Source organism: Syngnathus typhle, linkage group LG16, assembly GCF_033458585.1.
Source record: "Syngnathus typhle isolate RoL2023-S1 ecotype Sweden linkage group LG16, RoL_Styp_1.0, whole genome shotgun sequence".
Classification (NCBI taxonomy): domain Eukaryota; kingdom Metazoa; phylum Chordata; class Actinopteri; order Syngnathiformes; family Syngnathidae; genus Syngnathus; species Syngnathus typhle.
Genome location: NC_083753.1, coordinates 7936097 through 7960009, shown reverse-complemented (window position 1 = coordinate 7960009; position 23913 = coordinate 7936097). Strand labels below are relative to the sequence as shown.

General features: G+C 48.9%; 1 protein-coding gene across 7 annotated transcripts; it reads left to right on the top strand.

Moving 5' to 3' along the window:
- Window positions 1–229: 229 nt before the first annotated feature.
- Window positions 230–23762, top strand: pcnt (pericentrin). 7 transcript variants are annotated; one of them, XM_061300352.1, is made up of 63 exons: window positions 230–429; window positions 1097–1126; window positions 2667–2834; window positions 3459–3593; window positions 3658–3804; window positions 3872–4566; window positions 4651–4962; window positions 5047–5368; window positions 5456–5851; window positions 5914–6132; window positions 6246–6341; window positions 6551–6694; window positions 6778–6979; window positions 7068–7135; window positions 7216–7288; window positions 7385–7482; window positions 7654–7765; window positions 7861–7987; window positions 8059–8178; window positions 8241–8307; window positions 8540–8623; window positions 8702–8813; window positions 8893–8933; window positions 9002–9133; window positions 9197–9386; window positions 9460–9577; window positions 9667–10120; window positions 10192–10389; window positions 10493–10564; window positions 10691–10795; window positions 10874–11026; window positions 11693–11824; window positions 12503–12663; window positions 12758–12930; window positions 13033–13217; window positions 13406–13568; window positions 13648–13890; window positions 14274–14506; window positions 14581–14688; window positions 14900–14920; window positions 15433–15669; window positions 15750–15923; window positions 16007–16159; window positions 16233–16409; window positions 16504–17436; window positions 18100–18270; window positions 18339–18528; window positions 18624–18949; window positions 19030–19132; window positions 19198–19370; window positions 19508–19774; window positions 19848–19987; window positions 20076–20205; window positions 20277–20981; window positions 21058–21240; window positions 21319–21531; window positions 21742–21965; window positions 22042–22121; window positions 22204–22327; window positions 22397–22509; window positions 22804–22939; window positions 23030–23200; window positions 23384–23762. In XM_061300352.1, the coding sequence occupies exons 1-62, from the start codon at window positions 382–384 to the stop codon at window positions 23184–23186; spliced, it is 11766 nt and encodes a 3921-aa protein (XP_061156336.1). In that variant the 5' UTR covers window positions 230–381; the 3' UTR covers window positions 23187–23200; window positions 23384–23762. The 7 variants fall into 7 exon arrangements, with proteins under 7 accessions (XP_061156336.1, XP_061156337.1, XP_061156335.1 ...); XM_061300353.1 differs by having other exon boundaries at window positions 3655–3804; window positions 23030–23158; XM_061300351.1 differs by having other exon boundaries at window positions 3655–3804.
- Window positions 23763–23913: the final 151 nt, after the last annotated feature.

The window sequence follows — 23913 nt, the reverse complement described above, 5'->3', positions numbered from 1 at the left end:
AACATTACATTGTTCTGTCCTGATTGGCTCTCGGGGCAAAATAGTCAAGCATTGGAACATCAGGCCGCGATTTGATTGGTCATCAAGTTTCCACATTCGCTTGGCGTTCCCACCAGTGGGCGGTTTCTTTTCTGTTGTGCTATATTTACCGACAATCTCATTGGACGAAGAGGCGGAACAGGACGATTCTGATTGGCTCTTTTGGTCAGAAAAAACAAATTTACTTGGCGGCCATATTGAATAGCGTTTGACAGTTTTCCGTCTCAAGGTAGCTTGAAGATTTCTTAATGTTAACTTATGCTCAGAAAAAATAAAAGTTGTGCTTTTCAGTCAACTCGGGACGTTTGTCCTACATTTTAATATTTCCGCCTTAGCCTGGAAATGGACCAAGATGAACGCCAGAAGAAACTAGAGGCGGGAAGAGCTAAGGTTGGTGGCTGGGCTAACCGTGCGCACAGGCTAGTGTTTGGATGCTAGCACGTTAGCCAACTCTTTTGTCACAGATTTATATTACTCATTGCTTGGCTACGCTGAATTCACACCACTTTGCCAACTATTCGCCATTGTACGTCTCACATTCTCCTGGCCGCGTGTGAGAGGCAATGATACAATTGCGACGTAAACTCATTTGGCGCGCTGAAAACGCGGGTTTGTGCAATCGTGATAACAATAACACCCAACTTTTCAAATCGGCCCAGTTCTTTTGCTTTCAGAAAAAAAAATGTTCAGGCATCAGAATCATCAGTTTTTGTTACACATATCAAGAAGGAATGTAGATAAACAGTTTCTTTTACTGCATTTAGGTAGAAGCAGGTAGTCAAATAATAATAAAACATTAATAACTGCTCTTGTGGAATCATTTATAACAATAGTTACTGGGTTTCGTCATTGTCAGGGGTCAACATGTTGGGGCCACGATATCGAACCACTTTTGCCTTTATGGTTTTGGGTCGCAGAAATGTGATATTCAAATGAAAATAGGATGACTCTGAATTTTTGTATGGTGACCACAATAGGTTTGACTCTTTATAACAGCTCCATGCTGCTTGTCAAGTACAATACATATTTCATCTTGCGATATTCTCTATTCATGCAGAACTCCTCTAACATGCCACGAAAGCAGTCGGTAAGTAAGGACGAAGATGAGATGACATTACTTTGAATTATTCTTATGGATTCAAGACTCTTGTGGGTGGTCAATCAGGGTGGTGTGCCTTTCCCCGCTGAAACATTTCACTGCCACTCTTGTGCAAGGAGGTGTGGTCAATCTCATGAATGGTGTTTCTATAGTCATTGCTGTTGCTTCAATTGATTTGCAATTTTTAATATTTCAGTTCTGTTTGCACACACTGTAATGTCAGCAGGCTTTTGTTGATGACAAAATTGCAACTAGACACTCAACTGCTGTTTAGTCACATGCGAGTGGCCTTGGGCTATATTTCAGCACTTCTACTGTGACTGTCACTGTAATTATTTGTGCTATGTTCAAACAGAGGCAGTGAAAAAGATTCTTGAAAATGCTATTTTCAGATTAAAAAAAAAAAACATGGTCTGTTCCGTAATGTCGTTAAAGTCCCAATGATCGTCACACACACATCTGGGTGTGTTAAAATTTGTCTTCTTCCTTTCCTCCCATCCCCGTGTGATTTTGCTCCATCCCCTGGGGGAGAGGGGAGCTCCAATTCCAACCCCTTACACTGAACGCCGAGCAGGGAAGAATTTTTATAGTCTTTGGGGGTTTGAACCCACAACCTTCCAGTTTCAGGGCGGACACTCTACCACTTGTCCACTGAGCTCTTATATCAAGCTGCATCTTCACCCTGTAGCTGTCAAACCACACGTGCAGAATTAAAATCATTGCGAGACTGTCTCATAAATCGACTTTCCTTTTGCTTTGATTCATTGCACTAATCACCAATTACATTAGCTGAGCCCGAGTTAGTGTATATGACGTGATGGCAGTCGTAACTGATGGCGCTGAACCCAACATGCGCATGCGTGTGACTCCTCGCATAGAGCAACAAGTAGCTCTCCCAAGGCCATGTCGTCTTGAATCGAATTGAACGCTCTGTTGCGCGCACACACACACACGCACACACACGCTCTGCTTTGTCTCCTCCTCTCCGTATGAATAGTCCCGATGCGCCGCCTTGTTTTCCTCCGTCTAGACTCATACCATCCCTTATTCAGAGTTTGCGCGTCCCTCGGCTTAGTGCGGTGCTCACATCATGATGAAGGAGTGGCAGGAGAATCTGCCGCCGGGCATCTACCAAACGGTGGTCACGAGGGGGCTTCACAATCTGAACGACTGTAGTCTGGTTTAAGCTGCTTAAAAATGACGGGACAGAGAAGCATCATTAAGTGGATGGTACATGTTCAAAAATGAACAAGGTCTGATTTTGCACGGGTGGCCTCCTCGAAGCTCAAGTTTGGAATTTCTTTGACTTTTTATTGTACCGAATCGATTCACCAGAATGGGGATGATCAACGGTGCACACTTTTTGTGACTCTTAGTCTTTTTCTTGACTTTTTATTTAAATTTTTTTTTTTTATTATTACTATTTTATTTTTATTTTTTATATAAAGTCCACCATGCTACTGGTGTGGTGGTGCTCAGCGGTGCTGACCTACGTGTCCATCTACCTCTCGCTGTCTTTCCTGCGTAGCTTGCTAGCTTCCGACAGAAGCGGGCGAAGAGCAACGGTGCGGAAAAGGCGTCGAAGAGGACGGGCCCGCCTGTCGCGCAGGATGACGGTGCGACGCAAGACTCCCACATAGTGCTGCCGGCGCCGCCAGCAAATCACAGCGAGCCGGATGAGAACTCCGTACGCGAGGTAGGCTTCCAACTGCAGCATCTTCCGAGTCAAACAGACACAAGAACTGGCGGGTAGACACCCCGTGGGATAAATCTCGGAAGCCTGGGTACTTTTAAAGCACATGGGTCTGGTGAACTTTGACCCAGCCCGCAGTCTCGCTCAGGTTGCACCAAAGTTGAGGTTTAAAACTAAAGGTGTCTTATTTGATCATTTTTCTTGATTTCACTTTCCAACCACATTTTCCAAGGCGCTACATAAATAGTCGTCATTACTATGTATGAAGCTGTGCTATTTTTCAAAACGCTCCATTATCCCAATTTGCCTTTGCGGTGGGCGACGACGCGATGGCTCAAACGTGTGTCGGCGTGATTTGTATTCTCATCGCTCGCTTTAACGAGTAACCCGGTAACCCTGCTCTCCGCTCGGCTCTGCGAACATATATTACAGAAATGGGTCACTAACCATCATGTTGCCTGCGAGCCGTGTTGTCATGGCAACCTGGCCCGGATTAACTGACATTTACAGACCCCCCTTTTCTTTTTTTTTCTCCCCTTTTCAAGACAACAAGCAAGTGTCTTTTGCAAGAGTTTAAATGCAAAGCAATGTTTGAACTTGTTTAACCTTTAATGCCCGCGTCCGTAGGATACGCCGAAGCCCCAAAACGCCGAGGTTCACCGACAGAAAGCCGAGCTTCTCACCACGGCGGCGAACATTTCACCCGTCGGTGAACTGAGAGATGACGAGCTGCTTGCGCTCACCAGTCAAGAACAGTTGCAGGTACGCACCATCGAGGCTCTTTGTCCCACCGGGTTCCAAATTCCACATTATTTCTTTGCAGCAGTTAAAGCAGGCCGTGGAGAAGCGCAACGAAATCATCGCCAAGCTCAGCTCTAAACTGCAGGAGGCGCTGGCCAGTCGAGACGAGGTCCAGCTGGAGGTGCAGTCCCTCGCCGGCCAGATCCAGGACCTACAGAAACAGCTCCAACAGGTCTGGATGGGGAAGACGGTTTAGAAGTGGAAGCTAAACTTCAATCTGTAAATATTGTGTGACGCAGACCAGCGTGGGCTTTCAACGCCTTAAAAATCAGCCCGGAGCAGACATCTGGGATGCGGCTAAACAGCAGTGGATGCCCACCTCCCAAAATGAGGACCTCAGCACGGAAGAGGCATCGAGTGAGCGGTCGGGAAGTGGTGCCCGAACCGGCGCCGAGGGCTTGGGCACCGACAGCGAGACGGAGACGGACAACGTCCTGTCCGAGCTGAGGGCTAAGCTACGAGAGGAGAAGGACAACTGCCTACGCCTGTGTTCCGAGCTGGAAAAAGAGAAGGAGAATCACCAACACGTGCTCAGCCAGCTGAGCGAAGTCCGGACTCATTACCTCGAGGAGAAGGAGGTGTTCACCCGCCGTCTCCAAAACGTTGAGGACGAGCGACTGAAACAGGAGGAAGCTGTGAGGAAGTTGGAAGAGGAGCACAGAGTAGAGCTGGAGAAGATCAACCGGCTGTTGGAGGAGAGCGCCAAAGAAGTCACGGGACTGAAAGCTTCCAAGAACCTTCAGAATCAGGCCAAAGCTGGTTTTGGTTATTCTGAGGTCGCCGGCATCAACAAAAGCAACGGCGAAATTGGGCCGGTTGAAGACAGCTTGAATGTGTCGTCTTCTGGGGACATTCTGATGGAGCGCTACTTTGCATCGTCTTCACAGGTTCATGTCGGGCCTTGCGCTCAGCTGGATATCTCTTCAGACCAAAGGTTTGATCACTTTTGTTCTCCTGTGCTTTTGCTGTGTCAACCTCCCCATTTTATTTTCGATAAAATTGCACCTCCCCTTTACAGCTTTGAGCTGAACAGCGACCTTTTCTGCGAGCAACCTCTGCTATCCATCTCCAACTGTGCTCCCAAAGAGGACTCGGACGTTCACGACGACTCCCCCTTCGTTCGTGCGTCTGAAAGTTCCAACGCCTTATGGCTCAACGACTCCGTTTTCGAGCCAGCGGGGACGAGCGGCGAGACGGACCTCACGAAAGAACTGCTGAATCAGCAGTGCAGGGAGCTGCGTCAGGAGCTGTCCACGAAGGACCGCGAACTAAACGTGATGCGAGATGAAGTGTGCAAGACCGCAGAAGAGGTGGAGGAGGTTAGGAACAGGTACAGACTCAAGTTGTCAACGATTCAAAATGTTTTTACTCTGTCATTTGGAGCAAGCGCACAGCTAACGCCATCTTTGTCCAGGTGGGCTCAAGTTACCGAGGAGCTCATGGAAGCCCTCCGAGAGCTCGAAGAAGAGAAGGAGCGAAGGATTTGCGCCGAGGAGGAGTTGGACCTGAGAAGTCAAGATGGCCTTAAGAACAACCCAGCCGCCTTATCGGAGGAAACGTCCCCGCTGGTCTCTTCGGTAGAGGAGGATGAAGCGTCTGAGAAGCTAACTGAGGGGAACGAGACGCTGATCCTGTTGCAGCAACACCAGCAGGAGATGCTGGAAGCGTCTCTACAGAAGATTAAACAGACTGCTGATGGTACTTTACATGCTGACAACCGTCTGCAAACACTGCAGGTACCTTTGGGGAAAAAAAGATTTAGATGAAGAGAACATGATTACTGCTGAAATGATGCCATCAACTGTTCCCTTTTCCCCTCCAAGGAAAATTATGACAAAGTTGTATCGGAGCTGGAGGAGACAAAAAGAATGTATCAAAGCACTTCTGCTCTGCTGGATGAAAGAACCTCGGTAATGGACCTAACAGCGGAGGAGCTCCAAAGCACTCGTGCCCAGCTACTAGATGTCCAAATGGAGGTCAAAAGCCTGCAGGTAGAATTGGAGAAGAAGTGCAGCCATTTGCAAAATGCTGAGAATCGCAGGAGTGAACTGGAAGCAGAGATGGTCAACCTGGAGGAGGCCCAAGCTCTGGCAAAGCAGGAGAAAGGCAGGTACCAGAGCAAAGAAGAGGAGATGGTTGAACAAATGAAGAAGATGGAACAGGTTCTCAGGGAGGAACTTGAACACTTTGAGAACTTGCTACAAGTCAAGGATGCAGAGGTGAGTTATACACCAATCACACAAAAAAATAAAACATTTACACCCCCACCTCTTTTCTACAGTTTTCTGAAGAGAAAGAGAAATGGGAGGATGAGAGACGGGAGAAGGACAAAGAAGTTCAGGATGTGAGGGAAATCCTTGAGGAGCTCAGAAAGGGGCGGGAGGACGAGGTGAAGGCTTTGATAGAGCGGCAGGTCTCGGCTGTGGAGGAGGCCACGGAGAGGCTTCAGGTGTTCCACCAACAAGAGATGGCAAACCTGCTGGATCAACATCAACAAGAGGTACAACCAACATTGTTAAGGAGATTTTTCTTCCGGCTCTGTAATGTTTTTAAAAAAAAAAAAAAAAAAAATATTTTTTTTTTTCTTTCCCCCTCCTCCTGCATAACTGCTAGATGTCAGAGTTGAACAGCCGCATGGAAAGTGAGCTGCTGGCACAAAAAGCGGCCATGGAGCAGGAGCAGAAGCGACAGATCACCCTCATTAAGCAGGTAGTCAAATTTACTTTGAGGCAAAGTATGGTCATACTTTAATTCTGCCCACTCAGCATTTATTTTCGAATTTGGTTTTCCAAAATTGCTTTATTGAAATTCCAGTCATTTATTAATCAATGATTGGTTGATTAATTTATTGTAAATAATAAAATGAACAGTTTTAGAAGGCTTTTGTGCACGACCGTCTTCAACGCTTCCCGACGCAGGTGACGGAACGCGAGCACGAGCGGACAGTGTCGGAGCTGAAGGAGAAACACGATGAGGAGCTCAGTCGGCTGAAGACGCAAGTTTCATTGGAGGTGACGGAGAGTCTGGAAGCCGCACACCAAGTTGAAATGGAACAGGAACAGGTAAAGAAGTGATTTTGTTTTTTTTTACATGACGGCGTGTTTGTCAGCACCTCATTGTTGTCTTTTTTTTTTCCCTTGCCAAGGCCAAGAAAAGCCGTGAGCTGGAAGCCTTGCGCCTGAGCTTGACGCACCACCCACCATCCCAGCTCGTGGTCTCCGAGGAGACGGCTCTCTCAAAGCTTCAGGCGTCCCTGCGGGACCAGCACCAGTTGGAACTGGACCGCATCAGAGAGCAGAATGAAGCACAGAGGCACCAACTGAGTGAGTTGCATCATCGTGACCTGGGTGAGTGGCTGTGTGCAGACAGCTTCAATTATTATTATTATTATTATTTAAAATCAATTATTTCATAAGTGTTTTTTTTTTTCCTCAGAGGATTTAAAGCAGCAGTTTGCTGACGAGAAAGGTTCCATGGAGGAGAAGCAGACCAAAGAGATAAACGTCAGTCCAAAAGACTTCACTGAATGTGTTTTTCCCATATGTATCCATTTAGGAAATTTGATTTTCTGCTTTCCTTGCAGGTTCTCAGGTCAGAACTTTCCGAATCGCAGGCCTCCCTCGCCCACACCAGCCAAGCTCTTATCAAAGCCAAGGGTAGATGCAAATGTTGAATAAATCATGTCACTTGATGTCTTATTCTGAATACTTTCTGAATATTTCAACATATTTTTTTTTCTAAATGGCTCTCAGGTTCTCTGGAGGAGTTGATGTCCAGCCACAATGTGTTGCTTCAGGAGAGAGAGCAGCAAGTGCGCCACCTAGAGGAAATGCAGCAGCTGCAGCAAGAGGTGACCATCAGACCAAATTTGATGATTTTATTTTTGACCTTCCTTTTAAGTCCTTCTAATCAACCAGTCAGATTATCCTTTAGATATTATTCCTCCGGTGTCGGATGTTCTCGTGCTAGTCGGCTGGGCCACTCCAAATCGAGCCCTCGTGCTTTGGTCTCTGTCGAGCAGGTGACGCAGCTGCAGTTGGAGAAAGATCTGCTCAGGAAGAGCTCACAGCAGGAAGCCAGTCAATTGTGGACTCAGCTGGAGAGCATGAGAGCCAGCCGTCAAGAGCTCGGAGGTGAGCTTTACAAATTCACTGATAAAATGCGACATCACGAACCTGAGAATGTTTTTCGCTCCAAGCATCGACCTTTTTTGTTTTTGTTACCTCAGAGCTGAAGGAGCAGCTGCTGGCTCGCTCGTCCCGCGTGGACGACATCGAGCGCCTCAAAGCCGAATTCAACCAACAAAAGCGTGAAATCAAAGAGCAGAATGAGGCGGAGCTTGAAAGCCTGAGGAGGTATACACCAAAATTAATATTTCATCACAGTGGTAGGGTGTCACAACTTTGCCCCTCACCCCTACCTTCAGGTATTTTGAGCAGCGGTTGCAAGTGTCTGAGGAGAGCTACCGCGAGGAGATTGCTCTGCTCCAGCTGAAACTGGTGGAAAGTGCTTTGGAAGAGTCTGTGCTCAAAACCACGAGCTGCAGGTAAACCAGCAAAGCCACCTCAACGAATCTCCTAAAATACTCACATGAAATATTTCCTCCAGCTTCATATCTCAAGAGGAAACGGACCACGTGCAACGTGACACCAGCTTTGAAGAGGACAAACAAAAGGTGAGCAAACTCGAATTGCAGTGGAATTCAGAATGCAGCGTAGAATGTGAGTATGCTGCCCCCAAGTGGAGAGGAAAATACCTGCGCCTCCCATCCGGATTTATGATTTAGTACAAGTTACTTGATTTGGTGTTTTTTCAAGTTGAAAAAAAGTATTTGAGCATCTGCCATGGTGCTGTAAATTTGACTCAAGTCTTTGAATGCATCGAAAATGTCTCATTGTCATATCCAGAAAATGTTTGACACTCAACTGGAGGACAAACATAAAATGGACCTCAGTGACCTACAATCATCCTTTAAGGAAGAACTGCACCAGGTAAGTCACGTCTTTCCCATCTTTCACTCTTAACCCGGCCCACATGAGAATCCGACTTTTCTCTGCGTGCTCATTTAGGTGCGTTCAGATCTCGCCGAACGTTACTACAGCGAACTGCAGGAGATGAAGACTCGCCATTCGCTGGAGCTGGAGCAGCTCCGAGCCAAACTTTCTGACCGTCACTTACAAGGTCCTTATTTTTTTTTTTGATCCAAATATTCATGTAGCAGTTGGCAGGCCAAAATTCACCCGTAACCCGTCTCTTGCAGATATCACTCGTGTCCACATGGAGCTGGCGAGACAAGTCGAGGTGAGAGGATCAGAACTAAATATGTCGAAAATGGCCGCCGTTTGACACAATAGGCTCATTTTAATCAGGTGGAGGTTGAACTGCGTCTATGGTGCTGCATCGAGGAGCTGCACACCAATTTGACCTTCATCCACACTTTGGAGAGCACGCTGGCTGACGTGAACCAACGCAACGGCGAGTTGCATCAGATGAATGAAAAGGTACGAGAACAATTCTGAACATTCATCGATCATACGGAAGCTAAATCGAAGTGTCTGCCGCAGCTGAAAAGGGATCTCGACAAGGAGCGTGTCAGCCTCAAAGACGCTCTGGCGCAACAAGGCCAGGAGGAAATGAGGAGGATGAGAGACCTGCACCAAGAAGAACTGGCTGCCATCCAGACTGAGATGGAAGAGAAGAAGACACGCTTGGAAAAAGCGCTCGCCGAGAAGGAAAAGTCCACGGAGAGCGAGTGTAAGATTACTCGGCGCCGCTAACAGTGACGTGATGGTCGTTGGGGTCATAATTCCGCCGCTTGTGCCCGTAGGCCCCCAGATTCTTGTGGAGCTCCAACATGAGAAGAACAGCACGGCAAAGGAAATGAAAGAGCTGACGCTTCTTCTCCAGCAGCAGGCGGAGGAGCGACTGAAGCAAGCCCAGGACCGGTGAGAAACATTTTACCATTTATTATGATAATATTGCTTGATCATTTTGGCCCAGGGCCTAAAATTAAATAAAATTTAATTAAATTCAGATTTGAGGAAGAAAAAGTGGTGTTGGAGCAGTGTTTGGCTCAGAAGAATGAAATCTCTATGGCGGAGCTGCGCAACAAACATCACGCCAAGCTGGAACAGGAGCGAGCGGCCCTCGCAGACAAACACTCCAAAGAGACGGAGACTCTCCACGCCAAACACAAAGAGCAAGTGGACTCGCTCAGCGCCAGGCACGGGGAGCAGCTCGCCGCCGTCATTTCCCAACTGCAGTCAGAGCACAAAGCCCAGATTGTTGCTTTGGAAGCGGCGCTCAATTCCAAGCGCAAGGAGGACCTGGAAGCCCTTGAGGTCATGTTTCAAGAAACCGGTCGGGCTCAGTTGGAGGCTCGAGAAGCCGAGCTGGCTCGCAAACACCAGGAGGAGACGGATGAAATGGAGAAGAGGATGCTCAGTAACATGGACACCCTGGAAGCAACGTACCTTAAGGAAGTACACGTAAGAGCACACGGTTGTAGGACCTCAGATCGGGAAAAAAAAAAATTCTAATCCTTGTTTTGGAATATCAGGCACTGCGTGATGAAATGGTGCAACTGGAGCAGAGGCATCTTCAGGACCTCAGCGGTCAAAAGGCGGAGCACCGGCGCGAGATGGAGCGTCACGCCGCCGAGCAGGAGGCTCTCAGAGAGGAACTGCGAAAGGAGCTGGCTCAGATACACGTGGACAAGTTCAGGGCCATGGCGGCCGAGCTCAGCCACGCTCACCAGGTGAACAATGAATTGATGGGAATCGCGAAATATTACAATAACGCAATCGTTATTTTGCGTTTGATATTTTTAATTTAATAGAAGTTTGCTTTCCCTTTTACAGACTGAACTGGCGGCTCAAAAAGAGTCCTTGGACACTGAACACTGCAAAGCTCTGACTGGCCTGAAGACGCAGGTATGATCATCCCAGCGATGTAGCTAATAATATATCAATCACATTGTTATCAACATACAGAAATGTCACAAAAGTGCTTCAGGATGTTCTCTAGACTTTATACTGAACAGCAAATTATTTTGTCAGGTTCTGGAACTTGAGGAGCAACACGGCACTGCTCTTGAGGAGCTCACGCAGGCGTACGCCGCTGAGAAAGAACAACTCCTTCAACTGCACCAACTCCAGCTTCAGGTGTGTTTGTCGTGTGTAAAAGTTCTACGCACACTAGCCCATTAGAGGAGAGGCTTTGACATTTCTGTGAAACCACAGGAGCTTAAAGGAGCCTCGGCACGGGAACTGGAGGCATGTCGTCGGGAGCTCGAAGAGTCGTCGTCGAGGCAACGACAGCACTTCTTGGAGGAGGCGGAGATCCTCAAAGTCCAATCCAGGGAGAGGTTGCAAGAGGAGATTCAGCACCAGAAGGTGAAACCTGGTTTTGCTGACTTGGTGCTTACAATGGCTGTGATTCTAGACACTAGAGTGCGTCATGAAGGTCCTCAACTCACTCCAATAGTTGGATCAGAAAAACAGCAAATCGTTTTTTCTCTTTAAATGAGGATCGGCTAAAAAAAGAATCCACAATTGCCAAAAGGGAAAATATGCGGGAGACGTTGTGTACGTCTAATAGTTTCGCTATCTATCCAAGCGTGTTCGTTTGGGCCAACATTATGTAATCTCTGGATTATTTCATGCTCTCGTGTGTTTGCTACATTGCTCCTCTAATCTCCACATGCACTAGTTCATCTGAAGGTTTAGTTTTTCTTTTTTTTTCTCCCCGCGATTGGACTCCTTCCTAGTGGAGCTTTTTTAAACCCGGTTTCCGTTTAATCCCGCCGTCCTATACGAGAGGCAGCACGCTTGTCCGTCTGTCTGCATGTGCTTCGGTACATGCGTGTTTTTTCATCGCTGCCATCTGAACAGTTGCTAAGGGGGATGGATGTAAGCTTTTTATCCGCTGATGCGCAAGGTTTGTAGGACGAATGCGATCTTCTTTTTCACTTTCAGCCAGCAAACAACAACAAGCAGATGCCATCGGCATTCCTTTTTTCACCCCCTCCCCACACTTCATGCATCGCTATTTCTTTCAAGGCTGAGAAGGAGGCGGAGCTTGAGGACCTGCGTCGGGCATTGGCGGAACAGGAAGAGAAGGAGCGCAACTACACCGGCAAAATGAGTCAGCTCACCGCAAAACTGCAGCAGCTTGACGCCGTGGTGGCCCAGGTACTCTTCACACGCACATGCAAGAAGGGTCAAATCTTTTCGGAGCCGAAAGAAAGTATTTTTTAAACTTTCATTCTTTTACCCTTTTTTTTTTCGGGAGATACTTTTGGTGCATTATCGTCGGTGGAAAGAAGGTGGCGCTAATTCACAAAGTTGACACGATTAGGGAACGCGCCTGAGTATAAGTCACAGTGCCTGTCAAACTATAAAAAAGAAAATACAGCGTGAAACATTTTGCCCCCCAAAATATTTTTCTTGAGCTCTGTATTTGTGCTGCAAATGGGAAGTGAGTGTTTGCATAGCCTTTTGTTGTTGTCATAGCACCTGGTACTTGGTTGTTTGATGGTAAGATATTAACATGTGCACTCAAGCGTCTCTATCATGAGGTCAGCAAAGAGCAGCGGGGCCGGGAGTGTTCTGTTGCCCGGGTGATGCCATTGTTTGGTTGATGCAGGTGGCTGCGTGAAGCGTTTTTAATGGGAAGTAGGAGGGGGAGGGAAGTTCTGTTGGTTGTGGTGCTGGCAGATAGGGAAATAAGCAAGGTAAAAGAAATCTAATGAGCGAGTCCCAAAGTTGGACAAACTTTTTTTTTTTTTTTTAAAGGCGGATTGCACTCGATGTGGATTTTTAAAAGTTTAGTCATTCAATAGAATTGACAAGTCAGTTTTTTCCTCCCAGTTGCAAGCGGAGATCGGCTGCCTGCGAGGAGAGTTGGAAGGCAAGCGTGCCGAGATGGAGACACTGGACACTCTCCTCCAAAGACGGGAGCGTGAGAGTCAGGAGGGAGGCAACCTTCTCAAAATGCTCACCCATGACTTGCAGACCGCCAAAGAAGAGAGGTTTGTATCGTCTCTGATTTTTCTTCTGAGAGTTTTTTTTTTTTGTGTGCGTGCGTGGCAGTCATTTTTTCCCGCCTTCATTTGTCTCATGTAGACGTAAGCTGCACCAGGACAACGACAAGCTGAAGAAAGCGCTGATTGAAATGCTTCGTAGTACCGTTGCTACCGAAGAGCTGATTGGCAAAAAGATTAACACCCGAAGCAACGTGTCTGGGGAAGTCACCCACCAGAGGAGCCCATTAGGGAATAGTGAAGCACAAGAATCAGGTCAGTCTTTTTTTTTTTTTTTTTTGCCCCAGCATGTGGGCTTGACAGCAAGCACTTCAGCGGATTTGACCAATCAGTTAACAGTCTTGCTTCTTTCAAAAGGCATTCTGGTTGCCGATGAGTCTCAAGCCGAGGAGTTGGAGTTGACACACCAACTCTGGGAGAGTCTGCTGGTTTCGGACACGCACATTAATCCTGGAGGAGAGGAAGCGGCCATGAATGCCTCCGACCGACTACGCCAAACAGTCGATATGCTCCTGGAGCTGCTCAACCAGGCCAATACACAGGTACTGTACACTTGATTGGATTTCCTAAGATTCCAGATGGAAAAGCCTTTCACTGTGATATATAGTAACAATCGTTATTGTATATTCTTTATCCGCTGTGAATAACGACTAATATTAGTGCTGTACTGATGAGCTCCCTCGGTTGGCAAATACTACTAACCCAGGTTCAAACCTTCCCCTAACTGCAGCTGGAGCAGACACATAACGTCCACTTGTCTCTGGAGGAGAGGTTCGCCCAAAGCCAGGAGGATTCGGCCCGACTCTTCGAGCAGCACAATCTCTTGTTGATGCAGGTTGAGCAGGAAGTGAAGTTGAAGAGTCAACTGGAGCTGGAACTCCACAAGGCTGAGGGTGAGCGGCGGGTCTTGTCTTGTTCGAAGCACTGGCCTGCCTCCCTTTTGAAATAATTCACCCATCATGATACACGCAGGTCTCCTGGAGGGTTATGTGGCCGACAAGGCGGCTCTGGAGGAGGCCTTCCTGCAGAAGGAAGCGCAGGAGGAGCGCTTAGCGCAGGAGCTGGAGGACCTCCGAAGGAAAACTCAGCAGACGGAGGGATTCTGCGCCGAGCTGGAAAACCTGCGAGCCAAACACCAGGAGCTGAGCGAGGAGCACGCCGCAATCTTGCGGCAAAAGGAGCATCTCTCCGCCGACCTCGGGGAGAGGGAAAGAGGTGGGTTGAGCGACAAACCGTAAAATCTTCAAATGTCCTGTTCAGTGAGTAAGCTTACGTAACGGGCGCGCTCAGATGTGTCTTCTCTCCTCCAGGCCGTTGGTTCAATTTAGATCCCGCTGCCGGTTTGTGGGTCAGAGTATGTTTGCAGTGGGGAGGCTGTGTGCTGTGTTTTTTTTTTTTTTTGGTCTGCTTTCATAACGCCATCATTGCCAGTTCGCCCGTTTGTGACAGAGGCTCTTGGAGTGAAGTGTTCTCTTTTTCCCCCGTTCCTTAAACGCTTCCTGGAAATTTATGGTGGAAAGAAAATCCATGGAAAGGTTAAGCTGGGGAGATTTTGGAAACCTTCTACTTGACTGTTCCACCATCTTCCACCCCCAAAGGTCTGCTGGCAGAGACGGAGCGTTTGACCCGGGAGCGTCTGGACCTACAGCGGCAGGCCGAGAAGGACCACAGCTCTCTGTCACAGCGCTTGCGGACTCTGGAGAGGGAGCTGGAGGAGCAGGAGACCAAGGGCCTGGAGAAGGAATTGCACCACAAGAACCGCGCCGAAGACCTCGACCAGCAGGTGCAAGCGCTGGAGAAACAACTCAAGCACGATCGGCAGTTCATTGAGGTAAAAGGAGAAATATTTCTGTTTCCACGCTTGGTTTCATGGAATAGACTTGGATTTAATTTTTGGTCAAACAGGAACAAGCCGTGGAGCGTGAGCACGAGAGAGACGAGTTCCAACAGGAGATCCGACGGCTGGAGAGTCAGCTCAGGCAGACGGCCGGCGGCGACGTCAAAGGACACAAGGTGATTTCACTCGCTCGTCTTAACAAATTCACTAAAGGATGGAAAAAAACAAAACCCGATAGCTCCAAAATAGAATGTGCATGAAGGTGTGTGTAGTGATGCAGTTAGTTAAGGAGCTCTTAACCTCGAGCCTGTTGGTGTTTGCAAGCGTGTTGAAACAAAGCTTGACTTTTGCCATGTGTTTATTCCTGTGCTGAATGGACTGCTGTAGTTTGAGGACTTGGTTCTGCAGGTATGGACTTCAACCGGAGCGTATTTCTCTCAATTTGATGCATGGTGTGCGTTGTTGCATCGTTATCGTTCCGCTTTCGTCGAGTTTTTTTTTTTTGTGTGTGTGTGTAGTGGCCGCCTTTTGTCAGTCATGTTGCATGCATTTGCCTTCCTCCTTGCCTAAACGCTCCGTCACGTCCATGTCGCTCCTCCCAATGAATGGCTTCATCATTTTCTCCCAGATGCTGCTCATCCCAAATGCCTCCTTTTTTTTTTTTAGCTCCAAATCATATACAGTGGAACCTCCAAAGTCAAAAGTCATGCTGTGGATAAAAGATGCAATGTCTGAAAAAAGGCTAGGAGATTTCGTGAGACTTTAGGTTGAGCAATCAAGGTATTTCAAATCATCAAGCATCACAGAAGAGCTTGGAGTTTCTGACTTTGGAGGTTCCACCGCAGCTCACCAATCCCATCGCTGCGTCTCTTAAAGCTTCCTTATCACGCCATGTCATTAACCCTTTGACATATTCCAAGGTGGAGAGTCTGCAAGCCATCATCAAAGACAAGCTGGAGGACCACGCCTCCTTGGCGCTAACCAACCAGCAGGCGCAGAGAGAGCTCGCCGAGCGCAACGAGGAGATCGAAAAGATGGCGGCAAGGATTCGCGAGCTGGAGCAAGCCCTGCTCAGTAGCACAGAGTGTAACAGAGCCGTCGGGCAACTGGAGCAAGAACTTCACCGGGCGAAGTTGAGGGAAGAAGAGCTCACGCAAGTAAGAGAAGCTGGCTCCTTCAACTTTTGGCTCGCAACTCTCTTGGACCCGCACCGTAAATTTCTACTCTTCCTCGCTAGGACAAGCAGGCCCTGGAACAGCAACAGTTGTCCAACAGGCTTCAGATCTCAGCGCTGCAGTCCAAACTGGATGAGACGAGACACTGTTACCATGACAACACGCGAGAACCCACGCAGGAGCTCAGGGATGCCTTGGACGTGGTACAGCAAAGCCTACAGAGCAAGGAACAAGAGGTACGGCGCATTTTGTCTTCCGTTCACGGTTATGTGGATCGTGTAAGAATTTCGAGTCTTTTCACCTTGCTGTTTTTCGGAAGGTGAACGTTCTACTGGGCCAACTGGAGAGCGTGCAGGGCGACCTAAGCATCAAGGAAACAGAGCTGAAACATCTCACGCTCCAACTGGAGCGACTCACCAGCGACAACGCAGCACACGTTCACGAGCTGCAGAAGCAGATAGATGCCCTCGAGGTAGCCTCGTCTCAATCGACAGGTATTTTTACGTTGTGCTCATCTAACAGCTGCCTTGTGTTTTTCTTCTCAGGAAAAAGTGTCTTCCCTTAGTATTCTGGCAGAGGAAAAAGAGGTACAAAGACCGGTGGACGAGGCCAAAGTGGAGACCCTCCCCTCTGCTCTACTGCACGAGAAGAACCAGGAGATTGACCACCTCAATAACGAGATTCAAAAGCTGGAACAGGAGCTGGAGAATACCAACAATAAGGTTCGAACGACACTCGATAAAGCCTGGTTTCCACCAAAAGGTTTGGTACGTGACACAATTACCGAAAAGAAAAAAAAAATTGCTTTCTCAAAAGGATCTGGAGGTGGAGCTCCACGACCTCAGCTCGCAAGTGGAGCATCTCCAGTCAGAAATTGCCAGGTTGCGCCAGGACAGGGGCGAAGAAGAAGAGCGCCTCCACGAGGTCATCAGCACGCTGCAGGCCGAGCTCTCCAGGCTCGGGCCCAACGTGTGCGAAGTGAGCGACTCGCAGGACGGCGACAGCATCAACCCCTCGCCGGCCCCAAGCCCTGAGCCTCGAGTCGGGCCCAGCAGCCTGAAGCACGAACTCGGCTTGAGTCACTCGGCGTCGACTCGGCCTCTCCGCACCCGCCTGAAAGCGCTTCAGAGTCAGCTGGAGACGGCGGCGGCTGAGAAGGAGGCCCTGGAGCGTTTGCTGCTAACCCAGGAGGAAGAGTACAGAGGGCACGGCGAAGAGTTTGGCAAACGGCTGACGGCGGAGAGGGAGAAAGCGGACGAGGTCCGAGGCCTCCTCGCTCTCAAGGAGGCCGAGCTGGTGGGCGTCGAGGAGGAGAGGAACGCTTTCAGAAAACAGGCACAGCAAGTGGACGCCGTGCAAAAAGAGAGAGACCACCTCAGCTCTCTGGTCACTCAACTTCAACAGAAGTCTCAAGACCTCGTGAGAGAAATCGAGGCTTTAAAGAACAAAGACCGGGAAATGAAGAAGGACAGCCTGACTCTGGAAGCACAAGTCCAGAGGCTGCGAGCCGAAGTGGCGGAGAGAGACGAGGCCGTCGCCGAGGAGCAGGCGAGGGCGGACGCGCTCGAGACTGTCAAGGCGGAGCTTTTGGATGAAAGGGAGACGCTCAGGAGGAAGCAGGGGCAGCTCCAGGAGGAAATTGAAAGGCTTGGACAAGAAGCCGCTGCGCTGAGGGCCCGCGTTGACGAGCTCACTTCTCAGCTTCTAGAAAAGCAGACTCATCAAGAGGATGCCCAAAAGGAAGTGCTGGTGAGTCTATATTCATCACAACAAAAAAAATCCCATTACAATTATTGCTAGTAATTTGAGACAGTAGCAACAGTGCCTCTACTGGCCGCATCCAAGTATTGCACCCCATTTTGCTTCAAGACATAATCAACCACACCATTAATCAAATTTAATGATTGGATGCGGATGTATCCTTAGGTCATGGAAAGAGTAACGCCAACGATATATAGTTTGTACTTAATGACCGAAATGGTGACGACAGACAATTATAATATAAATATGAGCTAAAGTTGATGGGATCAGCTGTTAAAAGAATATTGCTCATGATTTCTCTTGCCAGTATGGCAATCTATGGATCCATGGATGCCTCGCTGGCACTTAAAAAAAAGAAAAAAAAGAAAAAAAATGTACTGCAGCAGCGGGAGCACATCTGGTAGCAGTTAGTTATAGCGGAAGGCACGTCAGGGCAGCGTCGCGGGGGAAGTGACATTGAAATGAGGAAGCAGATAAAAGATTCGGGGCTAGCTTTTGTTTATCAAGCTGTTCTCTTGCGTGCGGTTTTCGGCAGCCAAAAAAGCTCATTTGGATTACGTTGGACTACTTTGTGCCGGGATCCAGCTGAGTCCGTGTCGCGCTATGGACAAAAATAAATCCCATGTGTGTCATTGGTTGCTTCTCCACTAGACCCATGCAGAGGAGACTCTGGCTAAAGCCGATGCCGCCTTAAGGCTGAGCGAGACGGAGCTGGCGAGACTGGGGGCAGAGCATCAGGCCCTGAGAGAAGAGTTGACCACCGTGAAACAGGACTTAAGCAACACCACTCAAAGGGCTGAAAAACTACACCAAGAAAGACAGGTAACAAACTGACTCTCAAATTTTCCAAATGTTCAACCTGAAATTTCCCTTTCAAATTCCATCGTTAGAGCAAAGACCGCGCCATAGCGGACCTGGAAAATAACAACCGCCTGCTGAAAGAAGAGCTTGAACGCCTACGGGAAGACCTGAACACACACGAGGAGACGCTGGTCCCTCAGCAAAGCCAGCTGCAGCAAAGCCAGCTGCAGCACAGCCAACCGGACACATTTGTTCAATACAAGAGAGACTCGTACAGGGGTGAGTCCTCCATGAACCTCCGTGGTCAAGCACTTGTTTCATTTCATTATTATTTGAGTCAAAACCAATAGGACCTTCTCAAATCCACCTTTCAGATCTTTCTCAGAGGGCCTTAGAAGACGTGGTGAGGCTCTACCGTGACAACACCTCCTTGAGCTCCCCGGAGGTGTTGCGGCACCTGGAGCGCCCCGAAGAGTTCTTCCAAGAACAGTTTCACGTGTCCGCTCTGGGCTCTCGTCTGTCTGAGCTAAGCGTGCTAGATCAGGACCACGTTCGGGTTAATAAATCCCCCGTGGTGGCGATGGAGCCACCGCTCTCCAGGACCATCACCCCGGACCTGACCACACAGAGCAGCCACTCCCCTCGATCGCTCTCCGTCTCGGATAACTTCTCCATCGTGGACTCGGTCGGCGAAGACAAAGTATGTGCTCGCAATAAGATCGCGTTCACTTTTGAAGACATTTGTTTGGAATCGTTTCTTTGCGTATGGATCCATTTTAGGTGTGTGATTTGGAAGGACTTGACGTAACAGCACCCCCGTCACCGCTCGGCTCCGCCTCTTCCATATCGGCACCAGAATGGGCCAGCGACGGCTACGGCAGCAGTGAGTAGTTGTGATCGCCCCCATCTGCAATGCCAAGAGCAGCATTAACGGAGACTTTGCTTCAGACATGAGCTCGGAACTGGGCGCCAGGCTGCGAGTGGAGCTGGACCAGACCGAGAGGCTGGACGCACAATTTGTCGAGTATCTCCGCTGCCGGGGCATGAACCCCGCGGCTAACACCGATAGCGCTGCGGGCAGCATGAGCTTCTCCGATGACCTCTTGTCACCGGAACTTCAGGTAGACCTGGCACTGTCAAATATTTATTTTTAAATCACTTATTAACAGTTATGATGCAGCAGATCTAATTTAATTTTGGTAGTTTTTAATTTTATTTATTCTATTTGGGGTTGACTATATATGTATGTTTTTAACAGGCCCTGTTAAGGAAAGTGTACCAAGAAAGCTGTAGAATACTGACCTTGTCCCAGCGCCGGGCCTCGTCCTCGTTCCATCCATCATACGTGGCGGAATTCAACTCGCTCTCGCAGCTCCAGGATCAAGAGCGTCCCGCTTTACTGGGCCAAGGGGACAAGCCGTCGTGCGACGCCCCGATGGGCTGGCAGGAGGAGAAGAGGGCCCTGCAGGAGACGGTGATCGCTCTGCGTGAGCTGCTCTGCCGAATGGCACAGAGGCGCACAAATGTGAGTTTGTTAACGTGTGTGTTTTTGCCGTGCCATCTGTGTTTTTGACACACTTTTCCCCCTCCGTCTCCAGACTGACACCAGAGCCGGCGCTGACAAGGAGCAGCCGCGGTCAGAATCCCAAACAAGGGCAGATCTGGACGAGAGCCAGAAGCAGCTGAAATATGCACACGAGACACAGCAGGAGCAAAAGAACAAAATACAGACACTCAGGTAAAATAAAGTCAAATATTCTTGCATTCCTAATGACAAATGCGAAACGTTCCTCGTGTGAATATAAGCTCTGAAATGGATCCCGCAGGTTGACTGTAGAAGAGTGCGAGCAGACTTTGACGAAGGAACGAGCGCTCATCCTGGAGCTTAAGCAGCAGCTGGAGCAAGAACGAGCTCTCACCGTGCGTCAAGAGAATGAGGTCGAGCAAAAATTAGAGGTAGGGATTTGACGAGGGGGGGCATTGTGTGATTTCCCAAACTCACCTAAAGAACCCGTGCCCTCTCCCAGGTTATGCGAGCAGCCGCTGAGGAGCGGCGGTCCGAGATGCTGGCCCTCCAGGGTCTCGTGGAGCAGGAGAAGGTGGCGAGCAGCAACCTGAGACGCGAGCTCCAGATCGAGCAGTCCCGCAGCGATTTGCTGGAGAAGCGTTTGGACGACTTGCAAAAGAAGCTCGAAGACGAGCGCCGGCACTCGGCCGACCTACACGAGGAGAACGCCCGCCTGGAACGCCTCCTGAGCCAATCGGAATCCCGCCTCGTCGAAATCCGCTCCAAGCTGGCTGACTCCCAAAGGACGCTGGACGAAGAGCTTGACCGCTGCTCCAAACAAATCGACAACGTGAACCGCAGACGCGAAGCCGACGCCGCCCGAGACAGGAAGTTCATCTCCGACTTGCGCTCACAGCTCGAGGAGGAGCGAAGGCGAGGGGAAGATCTCGCAGCCTCGGCGGACAAACTGAGAGCGGAGGTCTTGGAGAGCAGGAGGAGACTCGATGAGGAAAAGAGCCGGGAGGAAACCTTGAGGGAGCAGAAAAGAAAGGTCGACCTCTCTTTGGAGGCGCAGGTTGCGGAGCTCGCGGAACTGAAGGAGAGGCTGCAACTGCTGAAGGACAAGCAGACGGAACGTGAGGAGCAATGGGAGCAGGAGCGCCAAAAGGGCTGGCAGGAGCAGATGGAGAAGGAGAGACGGCAGGAGAGGACCAATAACAAACTGGTAAGTCCATAGTCCATGGATTATGACAACCAGTACACGAAAGGTTGACCTTCTTTCTGTTTTGCTCTCGTGGAAGCGCGACCTGGAGTCGCTGAGGCAGCAGGACAGGAAACACACGGAGGAGCTACAACGCACTTTGGCCGAGCTCCAAAAAGAGGAGCGGGACATGGCCGCTCAGAGGATCTCGGGACTGAGCGGCGAACGCCGCCGGTTGGATCGCGGCGACGCCGGCGGCCAAACCTCACAACGCAGTCAGCAGGTACAATCGAGACCCCCGAGCATCGCTTTGGTCTCGAACGAGCACAAGTTTCATCAAAGGTTTCCCTACTCGCTATAGAGAGCGCCCACTACCTCACCCAGCCAGCTGGAGAAGATCCTGAGCGAGAATGCCCAGTTGACACGCAGCGTGACGTCTCTAGGCCAAGAAAAGAGCGCCCTAAAACATAAAGTCTCCTACCTGGAGCGCCAACTACACCGTGCCGAGAATGAGCTGGCTAAAATGGCCTCAGAGAGTGAAAACATACCGGTCAACGAAATGGCTCCCAGCAAGGTCAGTGGGTAAAACTCTCCCAGAGTGGGAATTTTTGTCAGTATTTTAAAAGAATAATATATTGTTGTTGAGATCAGATTGTGGACATACAATTGAAGAATTGTTGCTCTCCAATGGAGCAAATGAAAAAGGCTTTGTAATTGCGTGTAGACACCACAAGTTGGCGGCAAAGCACCCAAAACAACAATTTGTCAAATGTTCCTTTTCCAGGTGCAGCGTTTATACGAGCGCTACCTGCGCGCCGAGAGCTTCCGGAAAGCGCTGGTGTACCAGAAACGCTACCTGCTGTTGCTGCTCGGAGGATTCAAGGAGTGTGAGCGGGCCACCCTGTGTCTGATCACCACCATGGGGGTACAACCGTCGCCGCCGACCACGTGCCGGAAGCCCCTTGGAAGGTTTCGGTCGGCGGCGCGAGTGGTCATCGCCATCTCGAGGTGCGGATGGAACCGAGGAAGCATTTAGGTTGCGCTAATACTCGTAGCACTGAATCGAAACATTATCTCTCGCCAGAATGAAGTTCCTAACCAGGAAGTGGCACAAAGCCATCAGACGCTTTCCTGTGTGTGCGACCGCACATGTCCACGCTCCAGGTCGGCTCTTTTGATGCGCACCTTCGATGCCACTCGGGGATTTTGCGCGTCGGCAGGGTTTCACTCTGTGGATCCATTTTAGGGTTGAAAGCCGAAGTTTTACGAGAGCAACAGCAGCCTCGCTTGAATCCCGAGTTCCCCCCGAACAGAGATGCGGCGTCTGCTTTCGTCTCGCCCAGCAAAACGTCCTTCAGGTTGCACAACAGGTCTGCCGCCCTCACATAGAAACGGCACCAAAGATTTTTTTTTTTAACAAAACTTTTTTTTTTATGCAGGTCCTGCTCAACTCCAACTCAAGCCTCAACGTCTCAAGATCCAGAAAAATCCCTGACTGATTACATCCACCACTTGGAGAAGGTCCAGCATCGGCTGGTCGGTTCCAAGCCAGGTGAGCGTTCCTTGAAGCTCTCGGCTTGTTTTTCTTTTTTCCATAAAAGCTAATCTTATGAATATAGGGGAGGTCAGTGTTGTACATCTGGTGCTCTTCTGGTGAAGCACTGAAGTGGGGTTGGCACCTAAAAAAAAATTTTTTCCAATTAATTTCCTTTACCCAAATCAGAAATGATCTGATAGCAGCACTTAAGGCATGCCTCCACTCACTTTAAAAGTAAAGAAAAAAAACAATATTATCCTGGGGCCATGTTGCCAAATGTGACCCCCCTCCCCCCCCAACTAAGCGCAGCAGACACATTTAGTCCCGCCCAGAAACATGTGATGGACATCACAAGTGATCCAGTCCCCCAATATGATTGGCTATCGGCAGCGCTGGCTACGGGAGAACCTGAGCTGCTTGTCACCCCTTTGCCCGCACAGCCCAGGTGAGTGCGAGTGGTCGATGGCTGTCGGCAGCCGCTCGGGTCACCTTCAGCATACCCCCCCCCCCCTTTCCTTGTCTCCTGTTATTTCAGTGGATGGCTCTTTGATGGCGGCACGGTGGATGACTGCTTAGCCTACCCGCCTTGCGATTTAGAGGTCATGAGCTCCAATCTGGGCTGCAGCCTCCCTCAATGGACTTTGCATGCCCTCCCATTGCCTACGTGGGTTTACTCCGAGTACTACACTTAGCGAAAATACGCATGGTAGGTTAATTGAAGACTCTAAATTGTCCGCAGTTGTGAATGGGCTAAAGATTTGCTCGCAACTCAAAGCAAATGTCACGAGTTGTAACTTGAAAACACTCCGAAAGTTGGGACACTCTCAGTGAAGGCAATAATGTATGATTTTTTTTCTTCTAATGTAAATGTGTATTTTTGTCCGTTCAGGTCCTTCAGTCGTCCAGCATGAGCCCCAGAAATGTGACCATTGATGTGTCCCCAGTTTGCAGCTGTCTATGCCTTACGTCAAAGCCGTACCGTTTTGTACATGTACATAACGTGTCATTTTGTGCACAAAGTATTTTTGGAGCTTTTCTACGACATTTGTTTTCTATGTATTTCAATTTTGACGGTCAAATGAGTTTTTCTCTCGTTTCAAGAATGTTTTTTTTCTACTCAAATTGCACATCAGCAAATGTGCTATGTCATGCGTGTTTTTGTGTGCGCGTGTGTTGAAAAGTTCTTAAGCTGTACAGCTGATTGTACATTGGCCATTTTATATTGTTTGTATTGTTCTGATAATAAATATTTTAAATGTGCTTTTAAACTGGTCTTTGTTTTCAAATGCTATATGGGATATATTAAGAAATACTGCATTTAAACTTTTATAATGATCAGTTCGAATCTTTTACAAAAATAAATCCAGACTATTTATTAGTTGATTCGTGCTATATATATATTTTTCCTGTTATTGACAA